Source organism: Neltuma alba, unplaced genomic scaffold (assembly GCF_004799145.2).
Source record: "Neltuma alba isolate B1F8T4 unplaced genomic scaffold, ASM479914v2 tig00012694_pilon, whole genome shotgun sequence".
In the NCBI taxonomy this organism is placed as follows: Eukaryota; Viridiplantae; Streptophyta; class Magnoliopsida; order Fabales; family Fabaceae; genus Neltuma; species Neltuma alba.
This window is the reverse complement of record NW_021637121.1, coordinates 35,126-58,545: the sequence shown is the minus strand read 5'-3', so window position 1 is coordinate 58,545 and position 23,420 is coordinate 35,126. Positions and strand designations below refer to the sequence as shown.

The window sequence follows — 23,420 nt, the reverse complement described above, 5'->3', positions numbered from 1 at the left end:
TCATAAAAAAATTTGACAACAAGAAATAGTTTTGTGTACCTAAATGATTTTCAAAACTTGTCCTGACCTTCAGCAGCTCTTCCCACTCTTTCCTTCTGTTCTCCCACTCTTTCTATTCCGTTCTCTCACTCTCTTCGGTCTCCCCACTCCCTTTTATTCTTTTTTCCTTCCACCATCCAACTACCTTATTCCATTTTTTCCATCTTTCATTAAATGCTACTCCCCCAATTTCTTCCTTTTGTCAAATGCTCCCAGCTTTCCACCGAAAGCTGTTTCTTTCTCTTTTTTTTTTAATTTAATAATAATAAAATATTATTTAATTTAATTTAATAAATATTTTTTATTATTTTTTAAATATTTTTTTATTTTTTATTTTGCATGTTACAGTATAAACTAAGTCAACACAATAATAAAATAAAGGTAAAATTGTATATCTATGTAAAAAAAAAATTTTAGCACCCTATAAATAAAAAATAATACTAAAATGTTTTTTTCTCTCTAACTAGTTCCGACTTTTTTAAAGATAAAATTGGAAATAAAATTGAAAACTTTTATTTTTCTTAAAAAACACATTGGAAGCACTGTAGTTCTACCGTGCTTGATGCCGTGATTGATTCCGTTCTAGTGCCAAGTTAGTTCTTCTCTTACTACAGTAATTATACTTGTAATTTGTATCATATAGGACGACTTCCGATAAATTATATATACATTGACATTAATGAAGATTTTTGCATAACTGAGTATAATTTTGCACAAGCTGCAAGCTTATTACTAAGATAAAAAAGACAAAAACCCTCTTAAGAAGGTGTTTGTGTAGAAATAAAATTATGATTTTAAAAATGTTTTTACGAAGTAAATATATAAAAAAGTTTATCTCGTTTTACAAAAGAAGTGTTTTTCAAAAACATTTTTTCACATTACCAAACTTTTTTAGTCCTGCGGCACCTGTATCCGGGTTTAATCTCGCTCAGCAAGTGTTAGCTTGCAAATTAAGAAAAATACTCAGGTAAGAAAGATAGCCTCGTGTTGTCCCACAAGTTTTAATGAAGACTTTTGCCTCTCTGATTGGATAGCATCGAATTGAAAACTTCAGGGGCACTCCATAGCCAGTCCAGTCTCGACCCCCCATCCGTCCCACTAGATTTCATCACGCACAAAACCGTATCCAAGGACCACTTGAACTAAAACAAATTTGATTATATCAGAAAGAAGAAAGAAAACAATCCTGAAATCGGGAATTTGGAGAATACATGGATAAGATTCGTCCACGCAAATAAAAGGACTTCCTCATCTCACGATGTACATGGGACGCGGGAAAGAAGAATCGAAACATAAAATTGGTAAACATACGAGTGGTTGATTGCAAGATATTGAAAAATTTTATCCACAGTAATGAAGAAACTAGAAACACGTTCATCTGTGGATCTTATTTAGCCCTTCATTCGAGGGTCACCCAAAAAAAAATGAAGCTTGGAGTCCTAGTCATGCAATCTAAATGGAAGAACTTCAAGGTTTCAGAGCAATGGCCAACCCAAACCTGGGATTTCTATCTAGGGCCTTGGCGTCAACCTCACCAGAGAGAGTCATCACTGACTTGGGCATGATTTCGTGCTGCAAGAGGGCACCGAGTCTTCCATGACTGTTGAGCCTTGCTTTGACCTGTGTCAAATGGTCAATAGCAAATAAGCCTCCCACCGTGAACGTGTTCTCATTTGTGGAAAATTTTCTAGTGATCTCTGCTACAGCAGCACTCTTCTTGGGTTGGTCTAGATAATGTAAATAGGATGCTCTAATGCTGTCTCCCTTGTCGGCCCTAAATACAAGAAATCAAAATATGGTTAGTAAAAATTAGCGAGTGCGGGTACAGTTGCCAGAGACCTGGAACATTAATCTCGCTAACAGGCAGAGTAATCTTACAAGATTATGGAAGCACAAGAATCAGGCCTTGTCACACTTATCCCAGCAGTGTATTTAGGAAAACTACCATTTGCAGTGTCATAGCCTGCCTCAGCACCAAATGCAATGCTAGGGGTACCAATAGTGGCAGAAACATCAATTACGGGGTTTTGTTTTAAGCCAAGGGCGGTTGTTAAGGTAGCATGGTCATGGAAGTATTGAACCTCCAGCTGTCAGAAGATAAAAAATATAGAGATTATAAGAACCAAAATAACTGAATTCCCAGCTAAAAAGAAGGAACATCGTGTCTGTACCTTGCCAGAATTATAGTCAAGCAGCTTAAATGAGGCAATGGTCTTGGTGGATTGAATAATGTCTGTGAATGTCAGAGTTGTGGAGATCTGACAAAAGAGTAAACAAATAAGATGATTACAGGTGGGAGAAAGCTACAATGTTATTACATACACACGTAGAATAGCAACCTACATTTGATTCGGTGTCAACTTTGACATTAATAACAGCATTCTTATGCTTGTACTGTGCTGCTACGTCTGCAGTAGAGGCTACTCCTTTTTTGACAGCTGTTGAAGTGAGGGCCTGAAAGGAGTTAAAAAGGAATAAAATCAGATTCACGACAACAAATCACATGTATCGCAAGCTAGGGGCAGATCCACGAAATACACTGAGGTCAAATGCCCCAGCTAACTTGCAGAATTTCCTAATTGATATGTTGCTTTATATCCGCCGTTGCCACTCATCTACATATCTATATCTATATCTATATCTATACATTATTAAAACCTGTAGCAAGCTGTGAACAATGTGGCTTGTTAAGTGAGATTTAATACATTGTATGGAACCCATTATTTAGTTAGTAATTAACGTCTAGCTAAAAGTTACAAAAGTATCCCATAGACATTTATAACTTGCCAATTGAAGAAAGGGACATATTGGTGCCACATTTGGATCCCATTACCCATTAAAGAAAATGAACTTTCTATTGTGCGTCCCTTATGTAGGGAATCTCTCCTTGCATGGCCTTTTCCCACTCACATAATTTGAACTCGAGACATTACATAATTGGCACAGCTCTTTTACTCAACCTAACCATCACAGGTAGGAAAACTGTACTCTAGATGCAAAAAATGAGCAAATACGTCAAGATGCCACCAACAACAAGGAAGCCTTCATTGCCACTAATGCACATTCAATATCCCATATCCTACAGCAAAGAAACATGAAGTTTACAATAATCTAATGGAAGCAAGCCAACGGGCAAACAGAGGAAAATCCTAAGCGTGATTCTCCAATATTGTGATGTCTACATAAGCTCCAGAGAAGCTCAGATCAGTTGATCGTTCATCTATTAAATCTAGCCAATCTATTTCAATAATTTTATTTCTAAACAAATCCAGTTTCGTCGATCATCTTTTCAATTCTCTCAATCTGGACATCAGATATTTATTTTTTAACCTTTTTCTTTATGCTTTGTAAAGCAAAGAAGAAGCTTTGTAATTCTAGTCATCAGAACATCCAGTCCCAGATGGATCAATGGCGAGTACAAGCTGACACGCGCACAAAGAGAGCGCAATCAATACAAGACTTCAAGTCAGATTCTCATCGAGCAAAGACAAGTACAAGAGAATTCACTTCGACCTCCAAAGACCGAATTGAACAACATGAACAAAGATAGAAGAACATCAACACAGGAGAGACTCATCCGATATCTTTCATTTCTTAATCTTTTTATCTGCATTAACTTCTGCCTATACTCTATCCTACGTGCGGATAAAATTAAGCACCAATAAATCTGAAAGCCATCATACAAGCATTAATATTGGGAGGCAACTTTATATTTTATTCAAAAAACTAGGCCATGCCTCTCGGGCTTTCTTCATTCGCTCTCATTTGCCATTAATACAGTTACCATGCGTGACAAATACCTCATATGCATCTTGTCAGATCATGGCCTCAATTTTAGAACAGCTTGATAGATAATGATCTAATTAGGGTGACTGTATTTAGTAAATCGGCAGGCAGATCGAAGAAATCCCAAAGAAACATAAATAGAAAGCTAATTTGTGCTCAAATCATTTCAAAATACAAGCTAAGAATTGGATGGATTCTTCAACAGAATTAGAGTTGCAGCTTTCATGAAAAGTGAACGCTTAATCAAATGTAAGGGAAACTTAACCGCGATCTGAAGTTAGGAACCAGAATTGAAATATATGTGGAAGGATCAGATTGCGAAGTCCTTACCACTCCAGCGCTGCTGTAGGTGGAGATGGTGACTTTCTGATCGGAGTTGTAGTCTTTGGTCAAAAGATCTATGAGCCAGAACAAATACATTCAATCATTTGGCTCCAGTAAGAACTACTATACATCAAATCGTTATAAAATTGACAGAGATTAAGTGAAAGATGATAGATGATCTTCATAATGCAAAATCACCTTTGGCTTTCTTGCCGATATCCGAGAAGAGACCTGGTCCCTTGCTCATCTTCGCAGGCCTGTTGCGCAGAGATCTGCTTCAACCACACAGAAATCGAGGAAGAACCGAATCGAGGTGTGGTGTGGAAATGAAGAATTGTTATATACCAATAAAATATTTAATCCCGAATATGTTTGGTTGTGCTGCCCGTGCTAGATGCGAGCTTCCTCAGGTCATGAGCGGCGAAGGAGCAAAGGACTAAAGAGGGACACGTGGCCTTGGTTCACCGGGAACCAAGTGCGTCACAAACCTATAAATTAATGCCTATCAATATAATTCAATCTTAATTATAAGAGCTAGTTGATTAATTTAAAAAGATTAAAAAAATAAGTTGAGTTAATTATTTGTAATAAATATGTATTGTCGAGTTAGTTGTTTTTAATAAATATATGTTATCTTTCCTAAAATATCCTTACTAATCAAGTGTGTTGGCTAGAACTATTATTATTAAAAGAATTATTTTAAGAAAAAAACATAAATATTAAAGACAAAGTGAATAGGAGTTTTATATTCAGAACCAAAATAAAAAGTAAACGAGGTCTTATATTAAGGACCAGAAGTAGTATAATTAATTTACAATACATGAATCTAATGCGACTTGTGTTTATAATTTATGAGTAGTATATCTTGTGAGAATTTTTGGACGATATAAAGACGTTTACATAATTTAGTATTTAATTCTTATTAATGCTAAATTTCATGAAATTTTTCTTAATTTAAAAATAATTTAATGGGAAAAATGACAATTTTTTTGAGAATTTCTGGGGAAAAAAAGAGTTTTAAATATGCAATCCTAAACTTCAGCCCCCAAAAAAAAAAAAAACAATCCTAAACAAGACCTGCAAATTGGAAATTATATTTAAATATTAAATATCTTATTTACATTTGAAACTCATAAATATATCCTTGTTTACATCGTTACTAATAATTTTTTTTTTAATTTTGGGACCTATCTATCATTAATTTGTTTTTGGGATCTATTTATTCTTGTCCCTAATTCATATCTTGAAAAATTTAATGCAAATAACCAACCACCATCACCCAAATCAGTAATCTACTCATGAAAAACACTATATCTGGTCTTGATCTTGACTGCAGATTATCCATTTGCTGCCAACACAAATCTGGGTTAGTTGTTGACAGCTGATAAGTGACAATAAAAGGATCCATTGATAAGGGGTCTATTTAACGATTTACACAGACAGGAACAAGGTGACAGGCCTTTCATAGAAACGAAGAAAATGAAGCGGAATCTCCTGGACAAGCCACGTCATCAATTCATGGCAGCATATAAAGCTTGTCATTCCAAAGATTCATGGCTTTCCACGGTGATATACACAATACTTAATGTGAGAAAAACTTTATTTTGACTTGTATACAAAATGTGTTTATAAATATTTTTAAATGTTATCTCAAATATATCCTCAATTAGGCTCTTTCGTGACAAATCAAACTATCCCTTGTTGAGATTTTTAATTGAGTAGTTTTTTCAACAATTTTTTACAATATTATTTTTAATATTGTTGGGATTTTTAATTGAGTGCTGTGCTTTTTTCAACAATTTTTTACAATATTAATTGTGGGTCGAGTTAAGTGTATTTTGATTAACATAACTTTATTTTTATCTCGACGTATTCTACTTTTAACGCAACATATTATTTTTAATAAATGATTCCTCTAACCCGCAACCAATTAAAAATGTAACTTCAATTAGAATTTGGAAGGACTTAAATTAAAACTAAGAGAACTAATGCATGCCTGTTCGATTAAAAAAAAAAAATATATTATAGTATTGTTCGATAGCAGTAATGAAATGAGACTAAAGAAATGGTAAGATAAAAATAATTTTATCGGTAGCAGATTAAATTATCTTTTTTGAACAAATTAAAAAAATAAATAATAGTTATAAAATATAATAAATAGTAGCATCATGTTTTTTTATATGATGGAAATATGAAAATAATTTCCTAAGTTGATGTCCTTTTGCTGAGTCTAATAAAACTCTTATCTCCTTGATTCCCAAGAGATTCCCAAGAGAGAGAATTCAGAATTGGAGAGTCACTTCGGGCCTCTCTCTTTACGCACAGTACACTACAAATGTGTCACAAAGGTCATTACTAGTAGATTAAGAAGATCATGGATAAATTAATCTCAACCTTTTAGATGAGTTTCATTAAAGGCCATCAAGCTCAGGGCAATATCATTGTCGGATAAGAAATTATGCATACTATGAAGAAGACAAGAGGTAGAAAAGGTCTTACGGCTTTGAAAATTCATCTGGAGAAGGCCTATGATCGAATCTGATAGGATTTTCCTCACCAAACTTTAATAGATGCTGGGTTGGAGCTCAAGTTAGTTAATTTAATTATGGCTTGTATTTTCGCTGTCTCTTATAATGTGCTATGGAATGGTTGACAGACAAAATATCTTGTTCCTAATAGAAGTCTCTTTCAAGAGGATCCAATGTCGCCTTTGTTGTTCGTGCTATGTATGGATAGGTTATCACATGTTATCAATGAAGTAATGAGCAGGGGCAGCTAGAAATATATATTAATATCTAGAGGAGGCCCGTCAATCTCTCATCTCATGTTCGCCGATGATCTTCTGCTCTCTGGAGAGGCTACTGAACAGCAGGCTACTATTATGATGAACTGTCTTGATCGCTTTTGCATGGCTCCTGGGGAGAAAATCAATAAAATCAAATCTTCTATATTTTTCTCTCCTAAAGTTTCTGCTGATTCAATAAGGAAAATCTGTAGCATTGCTGGGATGAAGATTTCTACTGATATAGGAAGATATCTTGGGTTTCCAATCACCAAAGGGGGGAAACCCAGAGGGACTTTATCATTATATCATTGAGAGGGCTAAATCCAAACTTCCTTCTTGGAAAGAAAACTGTCTTTCTGTGGCAGGTAGGATAACTTTAGCAAAATCTGTGGAGAGTGCTATTCCTCTTTATCTTACGCAGTTGGAAAAACTCCCTCTCCCTATTTGTCATGAAATTGAGGGGTTGCAAAGGAATTTCATTTGGGGAACTAGTCAGAAAGCAAATGGATTTCATCCTATGGGTTGGGATCAAATCGTGCTGACTAAACAATATGGTGGTCTTGGTTTTAAAAGACTATCTTCTCTTAATAATGCTTGTGGGGCTAAAAGTGCTTGGAAACTTATTACTGGTTCTAAAGGCTTGTGGGTAGATGTGTTACTTCACAAGTATATGATGAATAACGAAGAAAATCTGTTGGTTTACAAAACAGGAGACTCTTCATTGTGGAAATTTATTTGTCAGCAAAAAGAAATCATTGAGAAGGGAATGAAATGGAATATCAGAAGTGGATTAATGGTGAAGTTCTTCACTGACCATTGGTTATTTGATGGTACAGCAATTAAAGATATGTGTCTGCAATCTCTAACGGCAGAGGAAGAAAATAGTACAGCAGCTGACTGGGTTAAACATGGAGCTTGGGATTTTCAAAGACTTGCCACAATTATACCCAGTAATGTCTTTCAAAGGTTGATTACCATGCTGCCACCTATGGCTTCAGCTGGCCATGATGTTTTAGTTTGGAATGCAACCACGGATGGGTCTTTCACTGTGAAAAGCACCTATTATCTAATTGAAGGAAAGCCGTCCAATGCTAGCAGGGATGTGTATGAGACTATTTGGAAACGGAAAGGAGCTGAACGGATCCGTGTCTTTCTTTGGATGGCTCGTCATAATAGGCTTCCTACGAACATGTGGAGAAGTAAATGGTCTTCAACCTCTGCTATTTGCCCACAGTGTAATATCTATGATGAAGATGAAATGCATATATTCCGAGACTCTGTATCTGCAAAAAATATGTGGATGAAGCTTGTAAATCCCATTTATCATGCACAGTTTTTTGCGGCTCCTCTAAGAGATTGGTTTGCTTTAAACCTAAAAAGAGATATGGGGCTAAATATGAATGGAAATTGGGATTTAGTATGGGCTGTATCTATCTGGAATTTATGGAAGTGGAGAAATAGTGCTGTTTTTAATGTTGATTTTTTGAAGCTAGCAGAACCGGCAATTGTTATTATGCAGATATGGAAGAGTTTCACACAGGTACATGATTTTACTCCTACTAGAACTCCAGCTATAATTGGAAATTTAACTTGGCAACCACCTTCTTTTGGATGGGTTAAAGTTAACGTAGATGGTGCAATGACAACATCCCAAAGTGAAGTTGGATGCGGGGGAGTAATTAGAGATGGCAATGGTTGTTGGCTTGTAGGGTTTACTCAGTATCTTGGGAATTGTAGTGCAACTGAAGCAGAGGAATGGGGTATATTTAAAGGACTCAAACCTGCTTGGGATGAAAAGTCATTTTAGAATCAGATGCAAGAAATCTTATTGAGCTGATGGAGAAGGAACACAACAACAATAGACACAGCTTAAGTTTTATGCAGATTCCATAGTTTATGAAACATGCTTGGGAGCTGAAAATACAACATAATTCACGAGGTCAGAACTGTTTGGCAGATGCGTTGGCAAAAGAGGGCTTATCTAAATCCTCATCACTTGATGTTTGTCCGGTTCACTTGAGGACTCTTGTTCCTGCAGAGTGTCTGAGATTTAATGCCCCTTGATGTTTTTTTTAATTGGGAATAGTCCTCTCTTGTATTAAAAATAAATAAATAAATAAATAGTAGAAAAATACAAGAAGCTTCCTTTTGAGATGTTAAATCGTATTGGTGGTGCTTTATAAAGCATAAATTGATATCAAATGGCCCTTAATGTTGCAATTTCTTGTGGACGACTCCAGCTAAAAAGTAGAACAATACAACGAGGTTCATTTTGGAGTTGTTAATCTTTATATTTTATCGGTGTTGCCTTATAAAGCATAAATTTTTTGGTTATGTATTTTTATGGTGCTTATTTTAGTGCGTTACCAAAAATATATATGCAATATTTTTTTCCTTGGAATACATAAGAGGGTCAGCGACTTCAAATTTTTCAAGTCAGGTTCAAATGTATAAGCAAATAAAAATATAAAAAGAAATTTGCCACAAGCCGAATAAAATGTTTTTATAAATGAAAGTGAAAAAAAATATACTCCTCCGGTCCTTATTATAAGACCCAATTTGACTTTTTATTTGGTCCTAATTATAAGACCCAATCCATTTTGTCTCTTATATTTATGCATTTTTTTCCAAGATAATCCTTCTAATAATGATAGTTTTAGCCAATATACTTAATTAGCAAGGATATTTTAGGAATGACAACACTTATTTATTATAAATAACCAACTTAACTTACTTCCTTAATCTCTTCAAATAAGTCAATTGGGTCTTATAATTAGGACCGGAGGAGTATATACACAACGCAGGATGTACCGCAATTTTCATCCCTTCTTTTTGTTTTTTATAGATGTGAAATTGATGTAATGAAATGAAGTTATACTCCTCCTGTCATTAATATAAGACCTAACTGTTGAGTTGATTTTGGTTCTAAATATAATACCTACTTCTTATATTTATCAGTGTTTCCTAAATTACCCTTATGGATACTCCTTCAACCATAATCAAGTAGAAAGGAGAGGGAGGATATTAAAAAAGATGATTATAGTGTTTTAGGAAAAATATGTCATATTTCTTATAATTAACTAATTTACCTAACTTTCTTAATCTAATTAAATTAGTTAAACAGATCTTATATTAAAGATCCGATGGGTAATTTTTAATAAAAAGCAGCCATGATTCTTTTAGGTCAATATCATGAATATATAATACAAAATTTATGATGGGTCAATAAGTTTCGGGAAGCGTGATTCATGCTCATCCCTCAGATGCTGGGCAATATAAGCAAAATGAGTTTAAACTTAGCATTCCTATGTTTTATTGCTCAGCTTGTATTATTACCGGTACATATCAGTTATTTTCATTCTACGTGTATATCAATTATTGCCATTCTATGTGCTGAGGGGAATATTTAAATATAAGATTAAATGGGTGTTTAGGTAACCCAAAAGCACTTCTTAGAAATATTTTTTTGCAAATCGAGATAAACTCCTTCACATATTTACTTTGTATACCGTAAAAGTATTTTTAAATTCATGATTTTGTTTCTATCTAAACACCCTCTAAGCTTTCCCAGCTGGTGATCAGCGGAGGCGACATGTTTGTTTTTTTAATTTGTTTAAAATAAGGGGTAGCATGATAAAAACGCAATATTTACTAATCCTAAATTGATCCTGAATTGATTTACTGTAAATATTGTACGAGTAGTATAGAAGTGTTTAATTATTGAATTGATTTACTTTTTTTTGTCCTTCAAATATTTGGGTAATTTCTATCAATTCAAACCGGTGACAAACTAGCATGGCATGATGTCAATGGAATTAAAACATTCCAAAATTTATGATAAAAGTATAAAAAGTCTCATTTAAAACTTACTTCTTTTGGTGGGAGTTTAAAATATGCTTCTTCCTAGAAGGATGGTCCCCAAAAATGAAAGAGAAGCAAGTTTGTCTTTCAAAACAGTTATTAAAAAAAAAAAAGGATAATAAAAATAAAGCTAAAAGAAAAAAGAAAAAGAAAAAAAGGGGAAAAAAGGGAAGGAGGCGCGAGTTGAAGAGGGATGGATGCTTTACTGAATCCTTTTTTCCTATTTGCGATTTAATGGCCATAAGGCCCTTCCATTTCACCTTCTCGCGGGATAGATTCTTTTCTCTTCTGCGCACTCCTCCGTTTTCTTGTTCTTGTTCTTCTTCTTGTCCTGCTTCTTTCTCTCCCTGGATTTATAAACTCTCGTTGTCCTCTCAATTGTTTTTCCCCTTTTCTGTGTTCCGGCACTTCGCGGCGTTAGCAGCAACTCCGTTCTCAAGCGCTCGCCAGTGCTATCCGCCACCGCAACCACACGACGACCGACTGCGGTCGTTGTCGCCATCCAACACTCTGGCGCAGAAGATTGGAAAATCCATTCGCCGACCGGGCGCTGCCTCGAAGGCGAGGGTTTATGCCGATGTCAACGTTGTCCGTCCTAAGGAGTACTGGGACTATGAGTCGCTTACCGTCCAGTGGGGGTAATAATCCGTATGGTAGAATTTTCTCCGAATTTTGATACCTATGGTCTTGGGTATTTTGGGTGAAAAATGCTGTAAAATGGAAGGGGAAGCTGGTTTCTCTGTTTTTGTGTGCCCATGCTGATGAAGACCCTCTCAATTTGCTTGTTATTTGAAAGTATTACTAGATTTTTTGGACATGAATAACAAATTGAGCTAATTTGAGGCATAATATTTGATATTTTATTTTAAGCGAGCCTTTCTTATGCCAAAATCTGTTCCCTGGTCTAAAAGAATGCTCTTTTGCCCAATACAAATGAACTGAAAGTTGAGGACCTGGTATTTGGAGTCATCTTCAAAAGATATTGCTTACTCTCAGTTCATTATATGTTTGTGGATGCTTATTATTATGACTTTCAGGGGGCAAGATGATTACGAGGTTTCAAGGAAGGTGGGAAGGGGGAAGTACAGTGAGGTGTTTGAGGGCGTTCACTGCACAGATAATGAAAAGTGCATCATTAAAATTCTGAAGCCAGTGAAGAAGAAGAAGGTGATTTGTGGCATTGAAATTTTTTATCATTGCGTAATTTGGCTTCTCGCTGTTCAAAATGCTACTCTGGTAGTTTGGTTGTTGCATTTCAATTGTTAGGTGATGAATTGATGTTTTCTGCCCCCCGGGGAAACAGTGAGAGTTTCTCCCAAAAAAATTTGCAATGGCAAAACTGGTTGAAAGATGTCTAAAATGGGTCAAAATGTTTCTAATTCACTTCGAAACACTTCTTAATGCCAATTGCCCAATAACGTCGTGATATCAGTTTAAATTTAAAACACAATAAATTTTATATATTGGTATAAAACCTACAAATATCCTTTCATTCTCCCTATATCACATTTGGTCCACTCCTGATTTGAATGCAGATCAAGAGGGAGATCAAAATATTGCAGAATCTTTGCGGAGGGCCCAATATTGTGAAGTTGCTTGACATTGTCAGGGATCAGCAGTCAAAGACGCCAAGCCTTATTTTTGAATATGTTAACAACACTGATTTTAAAGTGCTCTATCCCACACTGTCGGACTATGACATACGATATTACATCTATGAGCTTCTAAAGGTAAGTTTAATCTCCTCTAATTACTGTGAACTCATCATGTTGTACCTGAACTAGCGTTCATATCTGTGTTAGCCTTGTGAAATGTCTTGTCATCTTTTCTTCTTTCTTTTTTCCCACTTAGTGAAATTAATTGTTATGACTAATGAAATTTTCTTTTTGCTGAGCTAAATTAGAATATACCCTGATCCTCATATTTGTCTTTAATTGATGAGCAATGTGACTTTTTTGTTGGTGTCCTGTGACCTGAAGCTTCAGGATGGCTTACATACAAACCTCTGGTTATTAGGTCAACTCAAATTGTTTCTCATGATTTTCAATTTACACTTTAGATATTTGCAGTGCCTCATGTTCCAATCTTGATCCTGAGTTTCTGACAGTGTCTAATGGTGATAGATCCTTTACTTTGTCGTCCACAGAGGCTTGATGTCCAGGATCTCAACAGCATGTTGTTCTATCACTAGTTTTAGAATTATATGGAGCTTTAAGTAAAATATTTCACTGAAAGGATTATGCTTTGTGAACAATGCTCACACAGGATAGTGTGTGTGTCTGTACTTATCTGTTCATGTGTCATGTGGTTATCTTGATTGGGTTCTGTAGTCATTAATGCTCATATATGATGATTTATGATTTGATGTATATTTTGTGCTACTTTCTTTTTTTCTGTTTTTAACTATGCAATCTTGTTACTTATCCAACTGTTCTGATATATAGTGATTGTGGTTTGATTAAATTGCAAGAGTTGATTGAGTTTTTTGGAGATGTTTTGCAGGCCCTGGATTATTGCCATTCACAAGGAATCATGCATCGTGATGTAAAGCCACATAATGTAATGATTGACCATGAGCAGCGTAAGCTTCGCCTTATAGATTGGGGGCTTGCAGAATTCTATCATCCCGGTAAAGAGTATAATGTTCGAGTTGCCTCAAGGTTTGTTTGCATGTTTAATTTGTTATTATTTATTTATTTCAACTCGTCCATTGTAGGAAAAGTTAGCAATGGGTCATTTTTCCGTACTTTCTGACTTTAATTTATTTTTGGTCGCAGCATTTACTCTCTACACACCTTATGCTTTTAGCACCTACTCGAGATTTATTACGTCCCACTTTTTGTTGGAAAAAAATCTAAAAATATTGCAACACTCAACTTTATGAATATTGTCATGCTTTATAATGATTAATAGAATGAGTCATTGCTACATTGAAAGTTTTATGTTCCTTTGGCTTGTGAATGTTTTTTTTTTTTTTTTAGCTATGTCTGTTGAATGGACGTGCCTAATTTAATGAGATATATATATGTCTAAAACATAAATTTTCCAATATCTCGCTCCTTCTCGTTCATTCCCTCTTTGCAGCCGGACTCAAGAGGTTGGAATGAAATGGAGGATATAATAATGAAATGAAATTGACTACTATGGAAATAATCTCATACTTTAGATGGAACTTGCCACCTGGGTTTCTATAATCTGGGGAAGTATGTGAGAAATCCCTAGTATACAGATGGTAGTGCATTGTAGTATTCCCTTGTAACTTTTGATTAAATGCAAATACAGAATGATTCTAAAGCTCTATAAACCCTGTATGGTAATCCTTCATTTACCAGAAACAGATAAAACTATATCAAATTCATTTATCCATACAAGACATAACAGAAACAAGGATATAAAGAAAGAAAAAGCAGATGCTAGCTTTCGAGAGGCTAGCTTACTCCTGTATCCTTTTATAAACTTTTTCACTGATCCACCACAGCAAGGCACGATCCTGATTAACTTCTAAGTTCTGGACACTTTTCTGTCTCTCTTCTAGCTTGCCCCTCTCCATTAGCTGTAGCCTAGTTATTATCATGACTTCCCCGTTCTACCCCCTAGCCTCCCCACTCCCAGGGCTCTTCTAGAATACACCCTTGATGCTATACTTTGACCACTTTCCTTGGACCCTCTTCCCTTTTATATCTTCTCTCGTCTGACGACCTCTTCTGCTGCAAGTTTTAGTAGTGCTGGTAGGGCGAGTAAACCCTTCATTCCAATGTTTTAGTAGGAATGTCAAGTGATGCATTACTATCAATGCATTAGGGCAAAATAATGATTTCAACTAGTTTTCCTTGACATATTAATGTGGCAATCTCCATTGAGTAGGAATGAGATTATTAAGTCAACCAACCATTATATGTAGATTATCAGACAGAGTGTAATCAATTTGCTATATGCATTAAATCTGCTGCTAACAACCTTGGGGAAAATTGGAATGACCTGATTGACTACAGTCATCTCAATGGTCTCTTTGGCGATCCTTTCTTCCCCCTGTATGTGAGTGCTGATGCTTTTTTTCTGGTATGTATGTGTGGGCTTTCCAAAATCTTGGTTGTTGATAGAACATAATGGTGTTTTGCAATCCATGTGGCTGACCCATCTAGTGGGATGAGGCTTGGTGGTGGTATTGTATGTGTGGGCTTATTTGTAATTTTGATCTAGTTGTTGGCTTCATCATCTATTTAAAAACTTATTTGTTTGTGACCCTCTTCGTTATACATGTACTATTTGTAGATATTTCAAAGGTCCTGAGCTTCTTGTTGATCTTCAAGACTATGATTACTCTTTAGATTTATGGAGTCTTGGTTGTATGTTTGCTGGCATGGTAAGCAACCTTTTTTTTTTTTTTGGGTAATGCATTTGAATTGAAACCTCTTCGAATAATGCATTAAAGATGTAGGGATAGGCTATTCTGTCTCATTCAACACTCAGGAAAGTAGAATGAAATAAAGCACTAGCCGATATTGAAATGATCCATCAAATTGAGCAATGTAGAAGAAAAGATCTGAAGAAATAAAAAGAATGTGCATCAAAATATCATAGGGTTCTAGCAGTTTGAGAAGCTAGATACTCCTTTAAAACTCTGCAAAAATGCTTCACATGTCCCAAAATATGCTAGACATTCCCGTTAAACTGTCTGTGATGGCAAACATTCTGCCAGCTTTCCCCTGAGTTGGTTATCCTGGGCAATTTCCTTTTCTGCCCTAAAGTCCACCTCTCCATCTTTGAACTAGTCAGCTTGGGCCGATTGACTTCTACCAAAGCTGTCTGCCCTCAAAACTATACTCCTTAATAGGACTACCACCTTCATTACTCCCATCACATTTCAATTACTATTAGGGTGTCTGTCTGGTTCTTATATTGCATATTTAGACAGAGGTGCACTTTGTTCTCTTCACTAGCACGACATGTTAATCGATCCTTCTGAAGTCAGTGCATATACTTCAATTTCCTGCTGTGCTTACCTTGAGGTTGATGTTTTACAGATTTTTCGTAAAGAGCCATTCTTTTATGGACATGATAATTATGATCAACTGGTCAAAATTGCAAAAGTAAGTGTCTGAACATTTGACAAGGTATTTATTTTATGTATGGTAGGAGGTGATGATTTACTGCTGCATTTGCCCCCGGTATGGGAATGGTCTGTACTTGCACCCTTGTCCATTCTGGGGAATTTCTCTTGAATTCCCCCTTCCCCTAAATAGTGGATTTTGAGGATATCTATCTTCCATTCCCATCTTGATGCCTAATTTTTCTGATATCCTTTAGTCAAGTACTTATTTCCCTCTTCTTTGGTGAAAGGAATTCCATGCCTGAAAAGTCAATCTGAAACTGATTCAGAAGTGCAAAATGATATCTTCAATACTGTGTGTAGTTATGTACTGAAGCAACTTGCATGTTAAAGAGAGAGATGGAAAACATTAGATTTATTTTTTTTCTTCCCTTCTATAGGTACTTGGGACTGATGAATTGTATGCATATTTGAACAAGTATCGGATAGAGTTGGACCCGAATCTTGCAGCACTTGTTGGGAGGTTTATTTGTGATTTCACAAATTTTATATTAATCACTTTTTAGTTTTTTAAGTATTATGTCAAGTTATGATGAAAAATGCTCCGATATTGTGACAGGCATAGTCGCAAGCCATGGACGAAGTTCATTAACGTTGATAATCAACATTTGGCTGCTCCTGAGGTACGATGCATTATGTACTTATTGTATGCATCTACCTTTATTGCTATTATTTTATTCTAATATGTACAATTCTTTTTTCAAAGGCTATTGACTTTGTTGACAAGTTACTGCGATATGATCACCAAGAACGACCCACCGCAAAAGAAGCCATGGTAAGGCCTAAGTTTTAATCATCGTTTTCTACTGCCCTATGTCAAATGACATGTTTATGTATTGGGTAAAGGTGGACTGTTGACCCAAGACTCCCTTGCTTTTATGGTTTGAATCTATAAATCCTGTTTGACATTTTTTTAATAAATTTTGTCCAGAAAATCCCTGTCAAAAAGTTTCAATTGCAAATTTGATAGTTCTAGTATGATCTTTCATTTTGTGGGGTCTACTTTCACCTACGAAAGTTGCTATATTCTTCCCTAGGAAAGAAAGAAAAGCTGGTTAATTTCTGCGCCCGGTTGTTTGTATGACTGTAACAGGTCTATTGCGGCAAGTGGAATACATTATTGTCTTTGATGTTCTATTTGTTTGCATTATATATTACCTTTGATCCTTAATATAAAAGTTTAACATTCAATTTGGTTGTAAATATAAGATTACAATCCACTTTATCTCTTATATTTATTTATTTTTTTCAAAGTAATTTGTAATAGTTGCACGTGTTAAAAGTTCTATCAAATGGTAGATCCACCTAATGTACATAATTAGCAAGGATTTTTTAAGAAGGATAGTACTTATTTATTACAAATAACTAACCTAACAAATTTTTTTAATCTGCTCAAATTAGTCAACTAGCTCTTATATTAAAGACTAGAGGAAATAATAAATTATCTCTCTCATTTCTGCCATCTCCTTATATGAACTGTTTTCTTTATATCTCATTTACGGTTATATAAACATATGGAATGCTCATTGACTTGTAAAATATTATTTCTGTGCAGAGCCATCCTTACTTCAATCCTGTTAGAAATGCAGAAAGCAGTCGATCTCGTACTCATTAAGTTGTTTCTGCTTGATATGGTACTTGCTCTTGGTCACAGTATTCCTTCCTCTGGGTGGCAGGACTTATGATTCTGGTGGAACTTGCTTTTAGGAGATTCTGCCCATATTCTGTTGTAAAAGTCATTTTACCTGAAAATAACTCCTGCTTTTTTATCCCCTCGTCATATTCGGGTCTTTGAACAGTTTCATTTGTTTGTGTGCTCCTAATTTCGGAATTAATTGTTGATTCAATTCAAGTAATTGCGCGCTTTTTCTGTGTTTGAACTGATAGTCATTTCAAATTTCAGTAGATTTACTATATTCTGGAATCGGACAATTTCTTCGTTGATCATTTCACCTGGTTGTTATGTTGTATTTTGGATGGAAGGGGATTAAAAAAATGTACGGTTCCGAATAAGTTCTCGTCAAATTTCTCGTTTTTTTTTTTCCCCGTGATTGGTGTTTGAATGACATGGAAATTAAGGTAGTATATTGAACTTTTGGACGGAGCTGTTTCGTCCTCCGATTCTTTTCGAAACTTAGATTTAATGCTTTATAAAAATATTGTTAAAATATGGAGCGTGGAATGATGGAAGATGAGTTATTTGGCACGTGATGGAAAACTAACTGTATATGGAGTACATCAACGCACGATAATAGCCAATATGAAAGAATTTACTTGTAATCAGTATAATGAAAGCAATGATTTGTAAGTAAAATAAATTCATAAAAATTAAAAACAAGATAATATTATGCGACAGGCTGTCCTATCTCTCATGTTGAGGCCAATTTATCCTGTTTCGCTTCTGTTCATTCTCCAAAATTTTTGAGACGGGGCAAGACATAATTAAACGCCTCTGATACCAACGCACAAGCACAGGACAAGTCAGGGAAAAAGATACGGCAGGCCTGCTAATACAGTGAACTACCATGTATGTATAAAATAAAATTTTAATAAGCCATTGGCCGATGAATGGTTCTACCATTTTTCGTAAGAAAAAAAAGTTTCGTGCTTTTGTCCCTTTTTCCTTCTTGTTTGATGGACAACTCTGACATTTTCTGGGGATGTTGTGGTTCTTCATCCCCCATAGCTTATTAGCATTATTATCCACAAGTTTGATGGACAAAGCTTGGGCTACTGGACTCAGCTTAGAATACTTCATTTTCTTATAGCCATCTTTTTCAAGTTAGTACCCAATTGAAATGCATAACATACGCCTTCCCTGTAATAGGGATTTCATTATAATGATGATCGTTTAACTTGGTATGGGCTAAGAATTCCTCCGAACTCCATACAAGCGATAAAGGATATGGTTTATCTTAATAGATACATATGATTTACATGTTCAGTAGAAACCAAACCCAGGTTGTGAGATTGATATGTTTGAGAGAGAGAGATATATATATATATATCTCTCTCTTTAAACGATAAGAGTACACATTTTGGTGACTTATTTGTTGCCAAGAACAGGCCAAACAGATCATATTCGGTTGCAATAATGCATTGAGATAAGTGTTGGATGGGGGTTAGGTATTTCTATTTCGAGTTTGGCTAACGAAGAAAAGTGAGATAAGGGCTGGGATGAGGGAGAGACAGGTTGACGTCGCACTCTATTTCTTTATGAGTACTACGACACCGGAGAATGTCGTTTTGCGCATTCTTTCCGTTTGATATCATAATAGAATCCACCGAAAGTATGGAATAAAAAGCGAGCTAGTATTAGTTAAACTACGTAACGAAATGTAGGAAAGTGAAACTCCAAAGTCCAAACCCTTATTTTTAATAAATACAACAGCAAAAATACTATTTTTCTTTTAGGCATAATGCGTATATCTATGTAATGAGTTTGGATAAAGTATTGTAATTTGGCAATTTGATGATGGCAGAAAGGTCATAGGTGGGAGGATTTCCTCATGCGGTGCAAGTCGCTTACGTCGGATTTTGTGAGCAAATGGAACACGTCCACGAACGACATATTCAAACGACAAATTGAGACTCACGCATGAACCCACGCTTGGTTTGTATCTTTTGATCATGGATGACACGAAAAACAACTGTTACTTTCAATTTTTAATATGAGATTCTGTTAAGTAATTTTAAAAAAATTAAAAAAATTATTAAATTGATATTTATTATTTTTCTCCAAACTAATTTGTCCTACTTATAAATTGATATAATCTAATAATATTTTAGAGAGATCATATAACATATGCTATAATTTAATAATTTAATAAATTTTTAATCTTTTTAAATTAATTAACTAAAGTTTATATTAAGAACTAAAGGTATACAAGTTGTTAACCATTTCATAAGGGTAGAAAGTCAGATAGAAAAAGCCAGAGGTCCACAAGAATACATACATATAAGGACTCTTTGTGCGAAGAATATAGGTGAAAGAGAGAAGATATAAAGAGAAGAGTAGAGAGACTAGAATGGAGTAAAAAAAAGCAGGAAATGAGACATATAGAAGAGAAGAGAAAAGCAAATATAATTCTTATTCAATCCATCAAAGGCCATACAAATCAAATGTATTGAAATGTTATTTATAAGCCTCAACCTGATCCTAAAAATTAATAATGGAACATTTTAAAATTTGAAAATTAAATGTAAATAACAATTAATAAGCAAATTAAAACTTAATATTCCCTGATAATACTAAATATTCAAAATATTTAAAAACCTTAATTAATCACTATTTCATACTTCACGGGTATAGCTACTTCCATCACACACGCATCCTTTGCATGAAAAAAATTTGGGAGAATGATTAAAAAAAATTCTAAAAATTACAAAATTGTAAATCAGGATTCTTGACAACACTTTAATACTACCTTCAGTCCTATTTAGAAGAGCTAGTTGACTGATTTGAAGAGATTAAGAAAAGAAGTTAAGTTAGTTATTTGTAATAAATATGTGTTGTCTTTCCTAAAAGATCCTTATTAATCAAGTGTATTAGCTAGAACTATTATTGTTAGAAGAATTATCTTGGAAAAAAATACATAAATATAAAAGATAAAGTGGATTGGGGTCTTATATTTAGAACCAAAATAAAAGTCAAACAAGGTCTTATACTACCTCTGGTCTTAATTATAAGACCTAGTTGACTAATTTGAGGAGATTAATGAAGTAAGTTAAGTTAGTTATTTGTAATAAATAAGTGTTGTTATTCCTAAAATATCTTTACTAATTAAGTTTATTGGCTAGAACTATCATTATTAGAAGGATTATCTTGAAAAGAAATGCATAAATATGAGAGACAAAATGGATTGGGTCTTATAATTAAGACCAAACTAAAAGTCAAAGGGGTCTTATATTAAGGACCGGAGGTAGTATTAAGGATCGGATGTAGTAGGTTTTAAAAATAATTAGAAAATACTTAATCTGAAATTTTAAAATTTTCAAGGTCTTTTTTTCATCATTTTCCTAAACAATTTTCTCAAGTTGACCAATATGATGAATGATTTTAAGGATTTGTGGGATGCAGAATACTGACGGCATATGCATGAACTGAATTGGGCTGGATCAGAAAGCGAATGAGTGGGCCTGGGCCCAAAATCTATAGCCGAGGCCTATACCAATATTGGCAATTAGGCATGCGCGTGCCATGCAATGACAAACCAATTGAAGTTGGAAAGAAGGGGTGGGAGTACAAGTACGATATTAAAATATGAAGCCACGTGTGCAGGATGGTGTACTACCACCCATATATACCAACTTTTGTCATTTTAAAATCGGGACATTTTCGAGTTGGACCACAAATTAATAAAGTAATGAGTAACTTGAGAACAAGAATAAACATATCGAATATTATATATATAATGTCTAGCCTGATTTTGGACCCATCATCTGTTAAAAAAATGGACTTCTTGCAATAATGTGACGTTTCAACAGTAGTTCTTGACAAATGTGCGTCCAAACTTCAGAATATAATACTCCCTATACGTGAGAACAATATTGAAAGCTTGACAACTCATGGTCAAAAAAAAAAAAAGCATGACAACATATCTTTTTAGAAAAAAAATTGCCCATAAATACTTTCTTGAACAATTAATTGTCTCATAATCTTTGAATTCAACATTATATGTTTTTCATATATATAGAGTATTGATATTTTAGAAGACCTATTTTTTGGCAGATTTGGGGGACTACTCAGATTCTCCAGGCAGGTATTTATTGACAATTTTTTCTTTCTTTTTTAGGGACAATTTTTTGGAGAAAAACAAATAAATCCTGAATAATATTATTAATTACATATAAGTCTCATTTACATGTCAATACCTACTATATTTACATGTCATCGCCTAATAATATTTTGTGTCAATACCACCCGTTTCAGTTTTAAAAAAAAAAGTGAGGAAAATGGTCAAAATGATAATCTTGGAATCCTAAATTATGAAAAATGAAACTAATGGGAGTGTCCTTCTCTTAGACACTTACTATATCAATCAAGTCAATCCAACATTCAAAAACTAATTAACGTCCCAAGCTCCGGTCAAAAAATAATAATAATAATAATAACGTCCCATGCTTTCATAAGCCCCTGAGCAGTAAAAACCTAATTTTTCAAGATACTATTAGGTACTATAACGGGACTCCTCCCAACAATTTTTTTTCTTCATATACCCTATCTTAAAAATCGAACCTGAAACATGATGTTTAAAGTGCTCAAATCTTTTCCACTTAGACTAACACTTGTTTGTATAAGCCTTTTACTTTTAGATACGCACAAAATTGATGAGATCCTGTGATCTCTGGTACTATATATGAAGCGCAACGTTTTTAATTTGCTCATAAAGCTTGAGCAAAAAAATTTAAATTTTAGTCAGAATAAGACCAATCATATGCTATCTCTGAGGGATGATGAGTTTGTGTCTGTGCAGATATAGATAGATAGATAGATCGATAGATAGATAGATAGCTGGTTACTGATTATTATTATTTTTCTTGCATCAGAAACTCGGGTCTGCATCATCATAGCTGGTTACTAATTAATAAGGAATAAAGTTGAAAGAGAGACAAATGCATGAATGAGGGGGGACATTATACATCAGTGTCTCTAACTTATTCACAACTCGTCAAATTAAAATTTGACCCTTTCTTCTGCTGCCTCTAAAGGAAGCCTCAAATACTGTGTGCCTCTATATTTCTTTGTCCCCTTCTTCTTTTCTTCTTCTTCCATATCTTTTTGCTCTAAAGTTAACACTAATAAAGGGATTTAGCTAGTGCGCTTCCTCTATATGGATCCTTCTTCAAGCAATCTTCTTCTGTCGGTTCATTTCCCAATCCTCTTCTTCTGGCTCCATAGGTCAAGAGTTGACTCATATCTCATTATTCCACGACAAGAATATGGATTGAGGAATTTGATGATATATGAATCCGGAAATATTAATAAATGAAAGGCTGGTAAATACACTTGGGTAATGTATCTAGAAAATCGGCACTTATTTATGCACCACAATATAACTAGATCATCACACGACGTTATAGAAAAGTTTTGTTCCTTTGATGATCGGCTAAGGTTCTGGATATGAACAGCTTGTCATTCCTTTCTTTATATATTTTAAATTTAAATTATAGTTTCCATTTTTATTTAAAAAATAGCACTTTAAGATGTGTATATGTGTGTGAGATATATGTGAAAAAATGTGTTGTTGTTGTTATATGCATGTATGTATGAATTTTACTTTTCGCAACATGCATGTACTTATATATACATGTATAGACAAAAATGAAATAGATAAAGTTGTAGCATGAGGAAATATTTTAAAGTAATAATGAAAGGTATGCTTTCAGAACCATATAGAATATTCTTTAAAAAAACACCGACAAAAAATAGACTTTAAACAAAAAAAGAAATACAATATTTTTTAATTCATCAAGTATCTCTACATTTTAATATTACATATAGTCAACTAACAC

The 23,420-nt window shown here is 34.5% G+C and overlaps 2 protein-coding genes across 2 annotated transcripts; one reads left to right on the top strand and one right to left on the bottom strand.

Annotated features, from left to right (window-relative positions):
* Positions 1–1,211: 1,211 nt before the first annotated feature.
* LOC114729924 (mitochondrial outer membrane protein porin 2-like) lies at positions 1,212–4,492 on the bottom strand. The gene is made up of 6 exons (XM_028916950.1): positions 4,348–4,492; positions 4,156–4,223; positions 2,383–2,493; positions 2,211–2,297; positions 1,918–2,126; positions 1,212–1,813 (listed from the first exon to the last, which is right to left on the bottom strand). Exons 1-6 carry the CDS (start codon positions 4,394–4,396, stop codon positions 1,507–1,509), a joined length of 831 nt encoding a protein of 276 aa, XP_028772783.1. The 5' UTR covers positions 4,397–4,492; the 3' UTR covers positions 1,212–1,506.
* A 6,504-nt stretch (positions 4,493–10,996) lies between these two features.
* Positions 10,997–17,830, top strand: LOC114729929 (casein kinase II subunit alpha). The gene is made up of 10 exons (XM_028916959.1): positions 10,997–11,433; positions 11,833–11,962; positions 12,331–12,525; positions 13,298–13,455; positions 15,068–15,158; positions 15,820–15,885; positions 16,286–16,368; positions 16,465–16,528; positions 16,612–16,680; positions 17,461–17,830. Exons 1-10 carry the CDS (start codon positions 11,030–11,032, stop codon positions 17,518–17,520), a joined length of 1,320 nt encoding a protein of 439 aa, XP_028772792.1. The 5' UTR covers positions 10,997–11,029; the 3' UTR covers positions 17,521–17,830.
* Positions 17,831–23,420: the final 5,590 nt, after the last annotated feature.

Bases quoted from the DNA above. Each gene is read 5' to 3' on its own strand.
- LOC114729924 (XM_028916950.1), bottom strand. From the start codon at position 4,396: ATGAGCAAGGGACCAGGTCTCTTCTCGGATATCGGCAAGAAAGCCAAA. The intron at 4,224-4,347 runs GTGATTTTGCAT...TCTGGCTCATAG, and splicing joins TATCGGCAAGAAAGCCAAAG to ATCTTTTGACCAAAGACTAC. The intron at 2,494-4,155 runs GTAAGGACTTCG...AACTCCTTTCAG, and splicing joins CCTACAGCAGCGCTGGAGTG to GCCCTCACTTCAACAGCTGT.
- LOC114729929 (XM_028916959.1), top strand. From the start codon at position 11,030: ATGGCCATAAGGCCCTTCCATTTCACCTTCTCGCGGGATAGATTCTTT. The intron at 11,963-12,330 runs GTGATTTGTGGC...ATTTGAATGCAG, and splicing joins AGCCAGTGAAGAAGAAGAAG to ATCAAGAGGGAGATCAAAAT. The intron at 15,159-15,819 runs GTAAGCAACCTT...GATGTTTTACAG, and splicing joins GTTGTATGTTTGCTGGCATG to ATTTTTCGTAAAGAGCCATT.